The sequence below is a fragment of the Pagrus pagrus genome, assembly GCF_965226575.1.
Source record: "Pagrus pagrus genome assembly, chromosome: 19".
Lineage (NCBI taxonomy): Eukaryota > Metazoa > Chordata > Actinopteri > Spariformes > Sparidae > Pagrus > Pagrus pagrus.
Genome location: NC_140203.1, coordinates 2,463,936 through 2,480,052, shown reverse-complemented (window position 1 = coordinate 2,480,052; position 16,117 = coordinate 2,463,936). Strand labels below are relative to the sequence as shown.

Below are 16,117 nucleotides of genomic sequence, written 5' to 3'. Positions count from 1 at the left end.
TTCTAGTAATATACTGTAATATAAGAGGTATACTGATATTGCTCAAAGCTGCAGAGTGAGGTGAAGGAGTTAAATTAACTGCATGTGCGTGTAAAGTGCCGTATGTTTAATATATGAATGTCAGAATAATTCAAAAAGTGTGTATACAGATGGTTGCCTTGAGGGTCTGGGTTTGCAAAAGGAAAACACGCGGGACTGTGAAGACAAACAGCAGCTGGATCAGTAAAATAAATGTGATTAATAAAAACACAGGTGAGAGGTCTCAAAGTAGCAACAGATGAGATCAGCTCATCTAAATCCTGTGGAAAAGGCTCATCAGCTGATTGTTGAGTGTTTCTCCTCTGTCAGCTCCTGTCCCAGCAGATGTGTACGCCCCCTCCCCCCTCCTTCCCCGAGCAGCCAATAGAATCACAGAGTGAACGTGACGGCCAATCACAGCTCCGTATTTTTGATCGGGATTTCGACCAATGGCGACGCGCTCTGCGGACGTTACAGCAGCCAGAGATCACTGCAGTGCAGTAGCCAACCAGCAACCAGCTAGCCGACTCGTCTACTCACTGAGAAATATGGATGAAGCGATGATACAAGTCAACGGGTAGGTTAAGTCTTATTTAATGAAGCTTATCTGCGTCACTCTCTCTTCTGTAAAACAGTGTTTATCCGTCGGTGTACGCGTGTCATCATCTCGCCCGCGCTGTCCAGCTTGTCTACGCTCTGCTTACAAACCTGTAATATACCAACTTAGCCCAACTTAGCTAGCTAGCTAACCAGTTCATTTGCTTGTCAGTGGTAGTTGTAGCTAGCGCGTTAGCTAGGTAACTTAGCCTGACTGAGCCAGCTGAGTTGACAGCCAACTTTAACGGTCTTGCCCGCCCGCAGCGTCGGTGCAGCTGGCAGACGCCGAAGCTAAAGCGGCTAATGTGGATGTTGTTGTTTAATTACACAATCGGCTGCATGGCTGTGGCTAAGACATCTGTTGGTGCTTTGTAGATTGTGTTGTTTGCTAAGGTGTCAAAGTTAATTAGCCATTCAATCAAGCCGAGCTCTCGCAGACAGGAAGCAGGGGTCATGACAGACAGAGAAGTGGATGCTAATGCGTGACATTTAACACATTAGCTTGAGCATTTTGTATTTTTGTTTTTATTTATGTTTTGTGAACACTTGCAGATGTTAGGTCAGACATATGACATGGACTGAGGCTGCTGCTAACAGCTGTGTAATAAACATCTGGGTCCTGCTTTTTTTCTATTCTTCTGACATTTGTGAAACGCCTCCAACTGACAATATGTTTTTCTCACTTCCTCTTGTGTCCCCCTCTCTTGGTTCCCTTCCTCTTGTGTCCCCCTCTCTTGGTTCCCAGCTGTCAGACTGACCCACGCTGCATGGGCCCATAAACATGTCCACAGATGACAGTATCTCTGAGGATGTGTCCAGCTCGGGGGCTCTGAGCCATTGCCATGCCAGTGCGGACGGGGATGGGGGCAAAGAGAGCGAGACCTCTCTGGTGTCCTCTGAGGGGACATCAGCCTCGGGGCTGGCTGTCTCAGAGGAGAGACACACGACCTCCCAAACAACAGGAGGCACTGTGGAGAGCAGGCCCATGGACATCACACCAGCATGCAACAAGATCAGGTGCAGTATCCGTAAACGCTCGACTGAACATGGAGTATAAAAACACAGAGATAAAATACGAAACAGTGGCCAATGCACCAATCTTTTCTTAAGCCCTGTTCTCACGGGACTCGTCTTACCAGGGGACCTCATGTGACTTAGAAGTTACAACCACATTTGCTTTTCCTGTGGTGTATTCACACAGGATAAACATATTTATTTTACTCATATTTCCGGACATTATCTCCTGGATATGATGTCGAGGCTTCAGGTAACATCAGCTTTCAGAAGTGAAGTGTCTGTTCTTCAGCAGCCACATCATTAATAAAGATGTGGCCACTTGCTGCATGTGTTTCAAGCATTAATACACATTTGCAGCTCGTTTAGATCAAGTAAAATTTGCTTTGTGGCTGTACTGGAACATGACCTGTAACCTTCTCTGTCCAGGTAATACTAGTCCCATGTGAATAGGCCTTTAAATGCTCTTCTTATCAATTAATATAATTTATATGTGTGAGGATATTTTGCATTTAATCACAGAGGTTCGATCTAAAGAATCGTGGGAGATGTTGTAGAGTGTGTATTGTATCACAACACAACACAACAACTACTCTGCTTGTAATGATAATTTGTGTCTGATACAGTTATTTAAGGAGTCTCCTCCTCACTCATTGTAAAATCAAGAAGGCTTCAAGTTTGATCTAGGGTTGATCTAATCAGTGAACTCTGCCCAGTTCTACAGTAAAATAACATTTCACCCATTTTAACAATGTGGTAGAATTTTAATTTACAATTTACGTACATGACAGAATTACTACAAGTTACTGACATCTATTTCCCATGAAGAACCGTTGTTGTAGTTTTCTGAATTTCCTTGAAATAGATTCAAATGTAATATAATTTATGTGGTAGGATATTTTGCATTAATTCTCAGAAGTCTAATCTAAAGAATCGTGGGAGTTACAGGATGGTGTAGAGGGTCCAGAATAAGAAAAAAATTACTATAATAAACATATATTACCATCCCTAGGTACAGTGTGTGATTCAATGTTGATTTATGATCTTAGGAGTCTGTGTCTGAGCACAGATGAAGCATTTGAACAAGGGAAGAGCCTCCCATTCATCAACCCGAGCTCCCTTGAGACCCTGCGGGCTTTGGTGCAGGAGATCCAGAGCAGTGGAGAGACGGACCCTGAGATCTGGAAGGATTGTGAGGTGGGAGAATATTACAGAGCTGTAGACTGTAGCTGCTGTAGAAGTGTAGATGCACGCTGATGATGTTGGAAGTGGAGTCGGGGTTAACTGCTGTGGTAGTTGTTCTTGTGCGCTGCGTTTGGCAGCTGGCAGCCTCATTTCTGAGCTGTCACTTTTATTTTTTGTGCGGATCACACCTGACAGTAAGATAGACACACACACACACACATACACACAGCAGCACAGCAGCACACTGCAGCTGATCTTTTCAGACGCAGGATGTGATTTGTAGAGAACAGACAACTGTGATGCTGCAACACAAAGACACTTCACTGCTAGTTCATCAGGCTGGAGGCCTTTTAGGTCACATACCTGGGGAGAAACACACTTATCTCTGGTCATTATGATGTCTCTAGTAACTTATTGTATAATCACATCACTGGAGAATTATTGTCGCTCTGTACATCACTTCTATCAGCTCTCTGATTGGATGTTCACAGCTGCTCCCCTCACTCCTTCACAAATACACACATGGATATTTGCACACAGGAAATATGCAGGCGAATTCAGTTAAAGAAGAATGACGTCAGTGACGTTCAACATAACGCTTCAGGTTGAAAATCACAGACAGACTTGCCTGCTGGAAGTGGGAACGGGGTCAATAGGTGATTTTATTGTGGGTTGACCTGCATTTAAAAATCCTGTGTAGACCTGCTATTTTGGTGGAAAAGCGGCACTAGTCAGCTAATGTGACATCAGCACTGTCGTGATGTTTCGTGCCTGTTATAAAGAAAAGGAAGCAGCAGAGAGTTCTCAGTACCCTCGGTTAGAAGTGTGCCTCTGAAAAACCTCCCATTTGGAGGGCCATGTAGCCCCAACACTTCACCCCCTATTACATCAAGAATCAGGACACCGTACACCTAGATGTGGACGTGCAAAATGGTGGGCTAGGCCTAAGTGGTAGGGAGAAGTGGTGGTTAGTCTGTTTACACCACTGAACATTTGACTGTTTGTAACATTCAGACACATTCACATTGTTTAAAAAAATGATTTACTCACTAAAGAGTCTGCAAGTCTACAACACACACACACACACACACACACACACACACACTCACAAAGCAGCATATTATATCACTATAGCAATTAACATATCTCCTCCAGACATGTTTTAAGGCACAAAAACACTCTGCTTGGAATTATAATTTGTGTCTGATATGTTTTTTTTTAAGGATTCTCCTCCTGACTCCACACTGAAGTATCCAGAATCTATGAATATGTCATTAATCTATGAATATGTCATTAATATGTTGATAATTAATAATGTTCACAGTGGAGGGGTTTTCCACAGGAAGGGGTTGAGTGATTAAGTAGTCTGCAGTTCTACAATAAAATAAGATTTTACCTATTTTAGAAAGAAAAAGAAAACGTCTTTCTGTGAGTGATGATGGTTCATGACACACTTGTTTGCCTCTTCTTCCACAGGGCCGATGGCTGCATCTGTTTCAGCTGGTTGAGAAGCAATACCAAGAGCAAATACTTGCTCAGCAAGAACAATACCAGTGCCAAATACAGGTACGCCTGGATTTAGTCGTGTCTTATTACGTGAGATGGGTAAATATGTTTGTTAATCCTGTTTGCATTTTTCCAGTTGATTCAGGATGAAATTAAGGCCCTGGTTCAGCTCCAGAACCGCCCGGCCAGCATCCAGCCACACACTGAGTTCTCTCCAACTCCTGTGACCAAAACTGCCCCAGACACAAAGAGTTACATCTTCCCCCTCCTCACCAGTGACCGCACACTCCCCAAAAATGTGGCTAGTGACAACGACAGCCTGGCAGCCCCTGCCCACACCCCCTTTAGCTCCCCTTCACCTCCGCTCCAGAGATCAGAGACCGCCAACCAGCAGGGGGAGGAGCGGGCGACCACGGTGCTCAGCAGTGGCTACGGGACTCTGTCTGCTTGGGAAACAGGTCTGGAACCTGACGGGTCTCCGGGGGAAGATGAGGATGGTGGTCAGGAGAGGGAGAAGCATCACTGGCCCTCGAGCTTCCAGGAGATCACAGAGACAGCCGTGATTGGTTGTCAGCAGGATTTATCCAATGAGAGGACTGTGGGAGTGGAGGAAGCTAACCCTTCATCGTACCAGCAGAGAACCTCTGGGTATGTCTGAGTAGTTCAAATATTACTGTAAAAACTCTCTGAACTCTCTCATATTTGATATTGTGAAAACAATTGTATACAACAGCAAATATCCTGATATTAGATATTATCTAAAATGGGCCCAAACCTACTATAAATGTCCATTAATGAAATGGGTTGGTAGTCGACTGTAGGCCGAATCGTCTCTGCTGTTTTTCATTGATGCATTTCATACTTCGGACAGCACCACATTCTGTTTGTCACTGAAAAATGTCTTCAGATTTGACTTGCTGACCCCTGCAGAAACCCTGTTAAAACACTTTTTCTGATAAATTATATCGCTACTCATCCTGACCGGTTCTGTTGGCAGCACCAGCCAGCTGTTGACCTCGTGGGCCCAGAGGCAAAAACTCAGGCCCAAGAAGAGCAAAGCAGGACAAGCTTCATTCCAAATCCCCGAGCACCCGGAGCAGCCACGCAGCCTCAGAGAGTCCCACAAACAAACCCCCCCGGAGAGCTCAGACTCGCAGGACCAGGTACGTATCGCCACGAGCAATCACATAAGATTTTGCAGGGATTATATAAAAAAACTCCAGTGTTTATCTCTGCCCTTCATCTGGAGCGTGTTTGTTTTCAGTGTATGTGTCTGTTGTGGTCGTCCTGATTACATTCCCTCTGCTGCATCTAATCCATTCATCTCTATTGGGTTTCAGCAGCGAGCGGCTGGGCCGTCATCCAGCTCTTTTCCCCTGAGGAGGAGCGACAGCCTGATGTCTGAGGCATCAGGTAACAACTCACTGACTCACACAAAACACACAGCGGCAACACTTGACCCGTGTGAAGAGATCACTGTGATAAAACAAACATTACAGGATATTAGTTTCTTATTAAAGACGAAGCTCTGCTGCAGTTACCACAAGTGACAGTAAGATGGCACTGTTGTACCAAAGAGGGATTATTCATGAGGAAGTGGAATCAAATCACTTCCTTTTTTTATTTCCTTAAACAAGCTACAAATGTTTGACTTTTTGCTGGTTTTACTTTATAAACTGTTTAAGCACCAGCTCTGTTGGTCGTCACCTGAAGCCTGTGACTGCAGAGCAAAATGTTTAGAGACAAACAATGTGACAGATTTTACTTCTAAATATATTTTTTTTATTCTCACAACTTTTTAATGTGCTCTGTGTTTCATTCATGCTTTTAAAGGATAAGTCTGGTAGATCCATCAGTTGTCAACTAATAAATTAATCGCCAACTATTTTGATTTTAGGTTTCAAGTTAAAATAAAATCAAAATTCCCTGATTCCAGCTTCTTAAATGTGAATATTTTCTGGTTTATTTCCTCCTCTCTGACAGTAAACTGAATATCTTTAGGTTGTGGACAAAACAAGACGTCTTCTTGGACTTTTGGAAGCACTGATCAATATTTTTCACAATTCTGACTTTTTTTAAGACCAAACAACTAATTGATTAATAGAGAAGATAATCAACAGATCAGTCGACAGTGAAAATAATAATAGTCACAGCCCTAAAGTCTGGTAATATTTTATATTTTCCTTATTGCAACAAATTCCATGAAAGGACAAAAAACATCAATCAGAACTTTCTGATTCTTTTTCCCTTCTTACTGCCACCAGCTCACAGATATATAGTTTAATTTCTTAAAACAAATCTCATTAATTTCCTCTGACAGCTGCTCACTGTAGATTTTATTAAATGTGACTCCAACAGGAGGAAATGGTGCATTTGTTGGCGACTATTTTCAGCGCGGATTAATCCACATTTGATGGTCTAGTGAGTATTTGTGGCAGCAGGATGGTGTGTGTGAGACTGAGTCGATGGTAATGAAAGTACAACAGTGTGGCACATTTGTTGACAAAAGAAATATATCGATTATCACCAGACTTGTCTTTAAAAATGGACTGTATTAAGGTGGCCATCACTGCCAGAATTATCAACAAGGTGTCATTTTAAACTCCTGTACAGACGAGTAGATGAACTAACTAACCACGACCTTCTTCTCTCTGTTTTAGGCCTCACTTATTGGCGTCTGAATGAGACTGAACTGTATCATCCTCTACCGGACAGCTTTGACAGCGGCGCTTACCTCCTCCTGCAAGAGGCATCTATGAGTCTTGTGAGTAAAAACACCTGGACCTGAATCCAAATCAGGACAGACATATTTTTCTGTGACGGTTATCATGCTGTTAAAATCTCAAACCTTTGCAACCATAGCAGGGAATAAACATGTATTCAAGACACGCAACTCACCAATAAAACTATTTAACGAAGCTGTGGATTCCAGATTCCCACTTTTGTAATTACACTACGTGTTGTTGAGTAGAAATAAGCACCCTCCGACACCATCCCCTACCTGTGCACATTTATATTTGAGGTGCTTAACTGACAATAATCAGAGATGACTGGTGTCTCTTCTCCGTCTCTTGTAGCCTTGTTCTCAGGAGCCTCGGCTGTCGCTCAAAGAGATCTATCAGAACAAGCAAAGAACAGACTGCAAACGCTCAGACTGGGAAGGCTCTCTTACTTCCAGTCCTTTGTCACCACAGGTATGTCACATCATCATCATCAGTAATCCCCTGACAGTTACTCTCACTTACAACTGTTCTGATACCAGAATAAGAAATGCCCCAACACTGCCGAGTACACGAGTCTATGCGCTGGTCCGACACCACATTATATATTTATTTATCAGAAACGGGACCCTGCTACTTTTCACAAGCATCCCGTACACCTGTATGCAGCTCAACAACACAGTGTTGGTTGATACACAAAGTCGAGGTATCAGGAAGAAAAAACAGAAGCTCTCTTCTCTCCCTCTCTCTGTGCTGTAGGTGCTGACGTTGGACCCAGCAGCCAACCAGCGGCAGTCAGATCGAACCTCCGGCTTCACATCGCCCTCTCACTTCAGCAGCCCCTCGTTCGCCACTCAGCCCCACCTCTACCCCAGAGTAGGGACCCCCGTGACCCCTGACAGCATGGTGGAGTGCAGTCCCAACCCTGGAGATACAGACTGTATCTCTGATACCTCCAGCGTCTCAGCTGCCGGTCCTTCTCCCTCAAAGGTGCAAAGCATGTGGGTATCCCAGGCAGTCCAGTCTACCTCCCATGATAAGCCCCAGCCGTGTTCCCACACATCCAGCCAGCAACGCAGAGCCAGTGCCCCCTTAGCCAGCGAGGAGGAGGGCAGTCACACCCACACCAGCACCCTGAAGCCTTGTTCAGCCTCTGGTGCCACCCTGCGGCCTGCAGCCAGTCAACACATGGAGAGAGCTTCATCACTAGAGGATCCTGTCGTCCTTTCTCTGTGAGTCAAACACACACAGGCTGCGGTATTCGTTCACACTGGGATGCTCATGCTCGATTTAAAATAGCTATATATTTACACACGATTACAAGGAAGAAGAAAGTGACGAAAAAACAAAATTTAACTGATAAAATGGTGATGTAAACATTTACATAGAATTAAACACAAAATGTTTCAAGGATGGATAGTTGTAAGCATCTTAATAACTGTGTTGAGTTGTTTGTGTTTCCGTTGCAGAGTGCCTCATCTGGATTTATGTGAGCCGACAGAAGTCATAAAAAACAGTTAAACAGTTTAATTCATCTTTTCCTTTCTCCTCCGTCTCCTCAGACTGAGGCAGAACCTGAGAGAGAAACACTCTCGGCACGTGGCTGATCTGAAAGCTTATTATGAGTCTGAGATTCAAGTCCTGAGAGACAAACTGAAGCTCAGAGATCTGCCCCAGGATTTAGAGAAGAGCAACCAGGCCCTCACAAAGAGGTGTGTAGTACTTAACATTTATATTTTAAAGTCTGAGTTAATGGGCTTGAAGTTGTAGAATATGGTCATGCAAAAAAAAAGCATTAACAAGTGTTTTATGACTAATAAAGAGCAAATATGCTGCTAAAATGTATGCTTATACTCAACTCTTTAATGGTTAATATGTTGACCTGATCAAGGAGTAAATTCAAGAAAAACAGACCATTTATTCTGAAGTATTGACTTTTTTTTAATGTGACCAAGTTTTGAGATGCCATCACATTTCTAACATGACATTATACTTCAGTTTAGACTCATATTTTTTCTTTTTCCAACTCTTTTCTGTTGTGATTTTTTGTTTATCCGCAGGTGCAAGCACCTGGAGAAAGCTCTGGCTGAGGCCAACAGTCGTGTTCAAGAACTCGAGGCAGCAAACAGCTCGCTGGAGAAAAAACTGGTAACATTCCTCAAAATCTGTTTTGTTTTTTGTATTATTTATTTTAATCAGCATCTGTTATGCTTGTGTGTATGTAGCGATTAAAGTCTGTTGTATAAAATGTCCTTTTTTTAGCCAGGAAGTCTTAATATTTACAAAAATATGAATTGACTTGCAGCTTTCAAGCTTTAAATCCCTAAAATTCTTCCAGTTCCTAAATCTCGATGTGACTTTCCATTGTTAGGCAGAATGGCCGGAGCGGTACGCCGTAGCCGGTGCTACCGTGAAGTCTCTGCAGCAGCGACTAGAGGAGAGCAAACGCTCGGGCAAAGACAAGGACGCTCTGACCGCACGTTTGAAGAACCACGTCCGGCAGCTGGAGGAGTCGGTGCAGAAAGCCTGCAGGGAGGCCGACGAGAAGGAGGCGAGGAGGGAGAGGGAGTACAAGATGCTGCAGGATGTGAGTCTGACTGTGATGTGAGAGAAAATATAACTATTTCATCTCTGACCTCTAAAGTTCAACTTCTCACTGGGACCTTGATGAAAACTATTGCTGTAAAGAGAGTGATAAAGACAGTGAGTGAGTTGAACTCTCTGTCAACACTAATGATGATGGAGGTCTCTGTTTTGTTTCCTCAGCTTCTCGGTGAATATGACTCTCTGGTGAAGGAGCACGAGGGAATGAAGGTAATGGATCTTTTACTGGAACTGATTCATTACATGTTGTTTATTTGATTAGCTTTTAAACATGTCGGATCATTTTGAAATCAGGTTTCTTTATGTCACGTTCAACCTCTCAATTCAATTATTTAACATTTTTTGTATCTGCAGAACAACTTGGTGTCAACAGAGAACAAACTTCTGGATGCCAACGATCACATATCAGAGCTGAAGAGGTGAGTGGATCGGCTGTAGAGTATAACACACACTAACTGACACCTGTGACATCCCTATCAATAATTAAGGGGTAAAGTATCATAGTGATGAGCTCAAGAGTTCAACAGAAGTGATCTTAACCAGTCATCTGTCTCTCTGTTGAGACCATGTGACCATGTTTGTCTCTGTCCCTTCAGAGTCGCGACCAAACTGGAGTCTCAGGTGAAGCAGCTGGAGCACGAGAACCAGGCCAGAGCCCGTTATGCTTCCCACAGTAACACACAACCGTCTGGGGCTGGGTAAGCTCTTGAATGCCTGATAATCTGTCTTTCATATCTACAGTAGGTGTTATAAGCTGATGGAAGCATCTACTCATGGGTGAGAGGCAAGCTAACTGAGCTAGCTGAAGTTACAGCTCAGCCTAGGAGGACGCTGTGTTCACATCTCACACTGCGACGAGCACGAGCCTCTCATCCATGAGTAGATGCACACTTCTTCTGAAACTGCTCACAACAGGGTTTGTGGTTTATCTTGAAAACCAAGTTATGATTTCAGGGAAGAGATGTTGCTGTTGAGCTTTTAAAATTGATTTCTGTGAGCGCTTTGAGCACCACAAGCACACAAGAGTGTCATCTAGTTCAATTATTTCAGAGAGCAGGCAGACATCTTTAAGTCAAGGGCTATTTATGGCTTCAATCTAGAAGGATAAATAGCCCTTTAGGAAGAGGAAAAATCTCTCTTTTTTTTTTTGGATGAACTGTCCATTTAACACTTAGCTAGAGCCAGACAGTAGCCACATACACAAGAGCCATGACCCACAGTAGCTTTCATGCTAAAGTCTCTTTCTTATCTGACTTACAAATATAAACACGCATCTCTTCCTGAACCCTGGTTTGTTAAACGAATGCCCAAACATTCATTCACTGCACTGCTAACTTCAGTTTGCAGACTAGGGATCCCCAGAATCAATTAGCTGCTTTAATGATAAAACAACTATTAACACTAGATTAAAAACCTGACTGGCACTTAAATGTAAATTTCCTCTCAACATGTCCACAGTCTTTTCCACCATCCTGACCTGCTGCTGTCACCGAGCAAATGTAAGGCAGAGCCAGACGTCACCCGCAGGAAGTCTCCCTCTGATCAGCTAAACGGCGGCAGAAAGTCACCTTTCCTTCAAACTAACCAATCAAGTGTCTACAAGAAGACACAGTCTCCAATAAATGAGCAGTCATCAGGCGCTGGAAGCTCTTTGGACGTGTCTCCAGCTGGTGGGAGCTGGAGGTGGGTTTTTATCGTTGTGGATAATTTTCTCAACCAAAGTTAGTGAAGATTTCAGGCGATTTACTGAGATCCCTTTCTGCAGGTGTGCGTCTCCCCCCGAGTGTGAACAGTCTCTGCCTCAGCCCAGACACCAGGAGCAGAGCGGCGGGCAGTGGGAGGCCGGTCGTAGAGAGGCGTCCTGTTCCCTGACGCCCATGATGAGGGCCCTGATAGAGCTGGAGGAGACCAGAGCGACAGAGAGCCGGGCCCCCTGTAAGACCACCACCCACATCAATCAACTTATTGACCGATCACTTTAAATAGTGATTGTAGTATATCTTTATGAATTAATTATAGGCTGATCAAACACCTTAATCGTGAACATCTTTGTGTGATTTTTCTCTGCAGGGATCGGCATTCAGAGGACCACAGTCGGGTTTGTGGAGCGGAGACACAAAGACGTGATTCAGGAGCGAGTCGGGCTTCAGAAGGTGGACAGGGAGGTGATCAAACCTGGAGGAGTCGTGGCCAGAGCTGAGCAAGGAGGAGCCAAGAGCCTGAGTGGAGCAGCGCTGCTGAGAGCTCAGAGGAGTTTGTCTCCAGAGGGCCACAGATCATCCTCCCTGCCTCCTCCAGCCCATCGAAACATTCCCCCAACTACACCCAGTATGTGTCCCGCCGGGCCTTTCAGTCTGCGACTCTTTTCTCTTTGTTAAAATGGACTGACGAAGCAAATCATATAAAATGATTGACTAACAATAAACACAGACGGTGCCACAGATTTTATACATGCTAACAAACATTTAGCCAAATAACTTCACAATTTCAAGCTTTGCTTGTTCAGGAGCGAAGCTGTTTACTTAACCACAAACTGTTAATATTACATTTGACACGAACCCCAAAACCTTTTAACAAAAGCAATTAAATCTTTTTTAATTTTGTGGATCACTGAAAATTCTCTGGAGAGTGTAGTTTTTAATTAATGCTGTCTGGGTGTATCAGAGTTTTAATTAACGGCGTACTTTTCTCCTCCATCCAGCGAAGAGAGAAACTTTACTCATGCCCCTGTCTGCCAAGTCGAGTCCTAAACGCTGCCCCACGGAGAACTACTCCACCGCTTTTGGTGGCATGATGCCACGAGAGGAACACCTGCTCAGAAGGTGAGAAACACACAACATCTCCAGCCAGGTGTGCTTTAAAGCAAGAGTTGGATATTTTGAGAAATGCGCTTACTCATTTTCTTTCAGAGAGTTCAGTAGAGTTGTAACTGACAATATGCAACACAGCTGTCGTAAAGTTTTTATGAAACACTGCCTGAAAAACACAAAGTGGCTCACAGAGTTCACAGCTTGTTAAAATTCAGTACATATAAACAGCTCAGTGAGCCCGTGGGACAGAGACAGAACTGCAGCTTCATTAACACGAGTTTTATCGAAATTCTCCATCTTATAAACTCAACTGGAGGTTCTACTTTACTGTATAAAACAAATAAGAAAATCACGTTGTGTTTCTGTCTGTAGGTTCGATGGACAAGTTGACCAGAGGCGTCATTCATTCCACAACAGCAGTCCCAGGAAGAGACTCCAGTTCACGTCAGCAGACAGAGAAGATGGTAAGACTGAATATTCAAGCTCCAAAAGATCTTTTAAAATTCTTACGGATGTTTTTCTTCTTGGCCGACACCCATGCAGATATTTCATCCTAATTGCAGAGAACGTCAAGAGCTCTATTTAATGCTCAGTGCACAGTGTCATTGCTGGTTTGCAACTGATGCATTTGTAATTTTCACTTAAGACAGTTCATGTTCATTCATCTGGTTTTCGTCGACGCTCCCAGAAAGACGATACTTTTCCTGTATGTTAATCATTGAGGTCACAGTAGGTGGTGGTGTTGTTTTACTGGAGTGCATTAAAAGGTTTCTTTTGTAAAGGGCGGAAACTTCCTAATCTGATTCTCTGTCTTCGTCTCCGTCAGACCTCCAGCAGTCAGAGTCCTCTGGCAGCGTGAAGCCACCTGCAGGAAACTCCCAGCTGGGCTGGGAGGAGCAGGGAGCCGGTCCTGGATCCAGCCTGCAGGACTCCTTCGAGGACTCGGCTCCACTCTTCCTGGATCGACTCCACTCGCTGGCTGAGGCCGAGAAACTGTTTGACGAGCTGACGCAGGAGAAACTGCAGGTGAGACGAGCTCACTATCAGGTTGTCACATCGCACGCGGCTTTGTTTCCACTCAGACAGTTTTAATTACCTCAGCACAGGAAGTTTACTCACAGAGCTGCGTGTTGTTCAGTTTAAAGAGGCCGGTGTCTCCGACGTTCAGGCTTTAACAGCAGAACTCGATCTCACTCATCCCACGTGACCTCTGATGTAACAGGATTCATTGTTTTTATACCAATCATGAATAACTGCTATTTTTAGGAAGTTCAGATCCAGATTCATGTGCCGGTTGTTTCATCAATATAATTGTGTGTGTGTGTGTGTGTGTGTGTGTGTGTGTGTGTGTGTGTGTGTGTGTGTGTGTGTGTGTTGTGCAGATTGAGGCGGCTTTGAGCCGGATGCCTGGAGCAGGTGGTAGAGTGAGTCTACAGACCAGGTTAGATGAGGTAAGACTTTGGATATTGATCATGTTCTTATAAATGTATTAATGTTTTTCTGAGAACACCAGACAGATAAAAAACAATAGTTTTCAACTACATTAGACATGGAAACGCTTTGCTGCTGGAGTGGACGGATGTATTTTTTAGTCACACAAAAACGTACAAGAAAAATGTTATTAAAATCTGGATGTTCACTTGTTCCCAATGAGGAGAAAGTGTCTGCAGCGTCTTTGTTCAGAGCCCTCTGCCTTTGCCTGTGAGGCCGCTCGATCGCTTCAAGTTGAAAATCATTGAACTTTTCAGAAAGGCGCCGGTGACGTCACCGTCGCACTTTTTCTGTGAAGAGGCCAAAATGTCATTCAGGATCACGTCATGTACCCACGTCGTCCTCTGATAGCTGGAGCCATGACAGCGGGGGCGTCTGTTCAGTGCTCATGGTATAAAAAAACAATGTCAAATAGTAAAAAGCAAACTTGCAGCATCGAGAATACAGCAACCCACGTGCAGCGTTTATTCTCTCTGCGCACAAACGCTTCATTTGCCAGCGCTTTTCTGCCCACAAAAAACAAAACACTATCTGGACATCCTCCCCAGCTGCATCCTCTCCAAATACGGTCACTTCTGGCTCCAGAAAAACAAGATGGCGACCAATATAATGCCAGACTTGAAGCTTTAAAACACCCACAACCCAGCGGGTGATGCCACAGTGTGGTGGACAGATTGACAGTCGCCAATGTTGCTAAAAAGCAGCATCATGTTCACATTTAATAATCTGGAACCAGAAGCTTACAAACACTTCAACACTTGAAGTCTGAATCGATTGTGAGTGTAGTTACTGATCTGACTTCCTGCTCCTCCTCCCTCCTCAGGTGGCCTTAGAGAATCGTCTGGAGAGAGTGAACCGTGAGCTGGGATCCATCCGCATGACCCTGAAGAGGTTCCACGTCCTCCGCTCCTCTGCCAACATATAGCAATGTCTGTCTTTTTACATTTACAGTGTAGATGCTACAACTTAGTGTCTTGGTTTTATACACTGCACCGATTGTCCTCCGGTCTCTCTCTGTGCCATACGCCCATCTGTACAGAAACCCACGCGCCATCTTTTTTATACGTATTGCTTATTACTCGGGGATATTTTTTATATGTCTTGAGAGATATTACAATTTTTGGAGTATATTTTTAGTAACGCACAGATTTGTAAAGTCGTTTACTTTTTTAGTCACAGAAATATAACTATGATATTGTTTTACTCGCCATATTCAGGTGTGGATTTTTAAAATCAGCCATGTTTCAGTGTAAATGTGGACGATCAGAAAGACTTTTCCAGCACAGACATACATCCACTTGGGAACTAAAACTGCCATTTTTGTTCATGTGTTTATGAGTATTTTTAATGTTTTTTTCCATTTTCATGACCTAAAATGTATTTATTTAATGTTTTTGTACGTCAGATTTGTTATTTTGTGATAGAAGTAGATTATTTCTCATTGTTTTGGGCCAAATGTATCAAACTTGAAGGAAATGTTTGTTTACTTGAATCGAATCGCCTTTTTCCTCCGTTTACTTTCCATCGCTGCTCGTCACTTTGTTTTGCTTTGTGTTTTGAAGTTGCCACAGGACTGGAGCCTCCAGATTTAAAAACCACTTGTAAAATCCAAACCAGCACACTTTTTCAGTCGAGACATTTTCACGCAGCCGGTCGTTTTTCTCCTTCAGCGATGCTCGTGCATGGATTTTCTTGCACTGCTTCCTTTTTGCCATACAGTTTTCCTACCTGACGTGAACTTCACTGGAACTATAATGTTGTTGTTGCACAATAAATGAAGCTTTTTTTGATAACTGGAAGTGTTGCTCCTTTTATTAAACCTTATTGTAACAGATTTAGTTTATTATTCTCACAGCAAAACAGTGCAGTGAGTCTCGGGCTGCAACTGATGAAACATTAAACAAATGAATCAAACTTCATGAGTTTGTAATATGTGTGAGGTTCTGGAGGTCACTGCATTGTTGGGTCTGGTGTATCATCTTCTCCGTGGGCTTCAGGTCAGGCTGGCATCTCCATTTGTTTTTGGTTTGTTACGCCGTTTTTTTGTCTTTTTTTATGCAATCAAACAACAGATTTGAGAGCAAAACTATCGACACTACAGTTAAAAAACGTATTATTGCAAGTAAAATAAATTTGTGATTAAAAATGAATTAATGCAAATCCAAAAGTTTT

General features: G+C 43.5%; 1 protein-coding gene across 2 annotated transcripts; it reads left to right on the top strand.

Annotated features, from left to right (window-relative positions):
• The first annotated feature begins 482 nt into the window (after positions 1 to 482).
• On the top strand, positions 483 to 15,738 carry mphosph9 (M-phase phosphoprotein 9). Of its 2 annotated transcripts, none has more exons than XM_084383515.1 (24): positions 483 to 595; positions 1,361 to 1,632; positions 2,679 to 2,826; positions 4,291 to 4,380; positions 4,457 to 4,968; positions 5,318 to 5,483; positions 5,664 to 5,733; positions 6,981 to 7,084; positions 7,398 to 7,514; positions 7,800 to 8,272; positions 8,603 to 8,752; positions 9,101 to 9,188; positions 9,412 to 9,627; positions 9,807 to 9,854; positions 9,999 to 10,063; positions 10,241 to 10,342; positions 11,103 to 11,327; positions 11,410 to 11,579; positions 11,715 to 11,972; positions 12,346 to 12,466; positions 12,827 to 12,918; positions 13,281 to 13,480; positions 13,837 to 13,905; positions 14,769 to 15,738. In XM_084383515.1, the coding sequence occupies exons 2-24, from the start codon at positions 1,397 to 1,399 to the stop codon at positions 14,868 to 14,870; spliced, it is 3,822 nt and encodes a 1,273-aa protein (XP_084239641.1). In that variant the 5' UTR covers positions 483 to 595; positions 1,361 to 1,396; the 3' UTR covers positions 14,871 to 15,738. The 2 variants fall into 2 exon arrangements, with proteins under 2 accessions (XP_084239641.1, XP_084239640.1); XM_084383514.1 differs by having other exon boundaries at positions 5,661 to 5,733.
• The last annotated feature ends 379 nt before the right edge of the window (positions 15,739 to 16,117 follow it).

What these genes read in the sequence shown, in the direction of transcription:
- mphosph9 (XM_084383514.1), top strand. Translation starts at nt 1,397, where the DNA reads ATGTCCACAGATGACAGTATCTCTGAGGATGTGTCCAGCTCGGGGGCT. An exon ending in CCAGTCCTTTGTCACCACAG is followed by an intron (nt 7,515 to 7,799) that starts GTATGTCACATC and finishes TCTGTGCTGTAG; the next exon opens with GTGCTGACGTTGGACCCAGC. An exon ending in CATTCCCCCAACTACACCCA is followed by an intron (nt 11,973 to 12,345) that starts GTATGTGTCCCG and finishes TCCTCCATCCAG; the next exon opens with CGAAGAGAGAAACTTTACTC.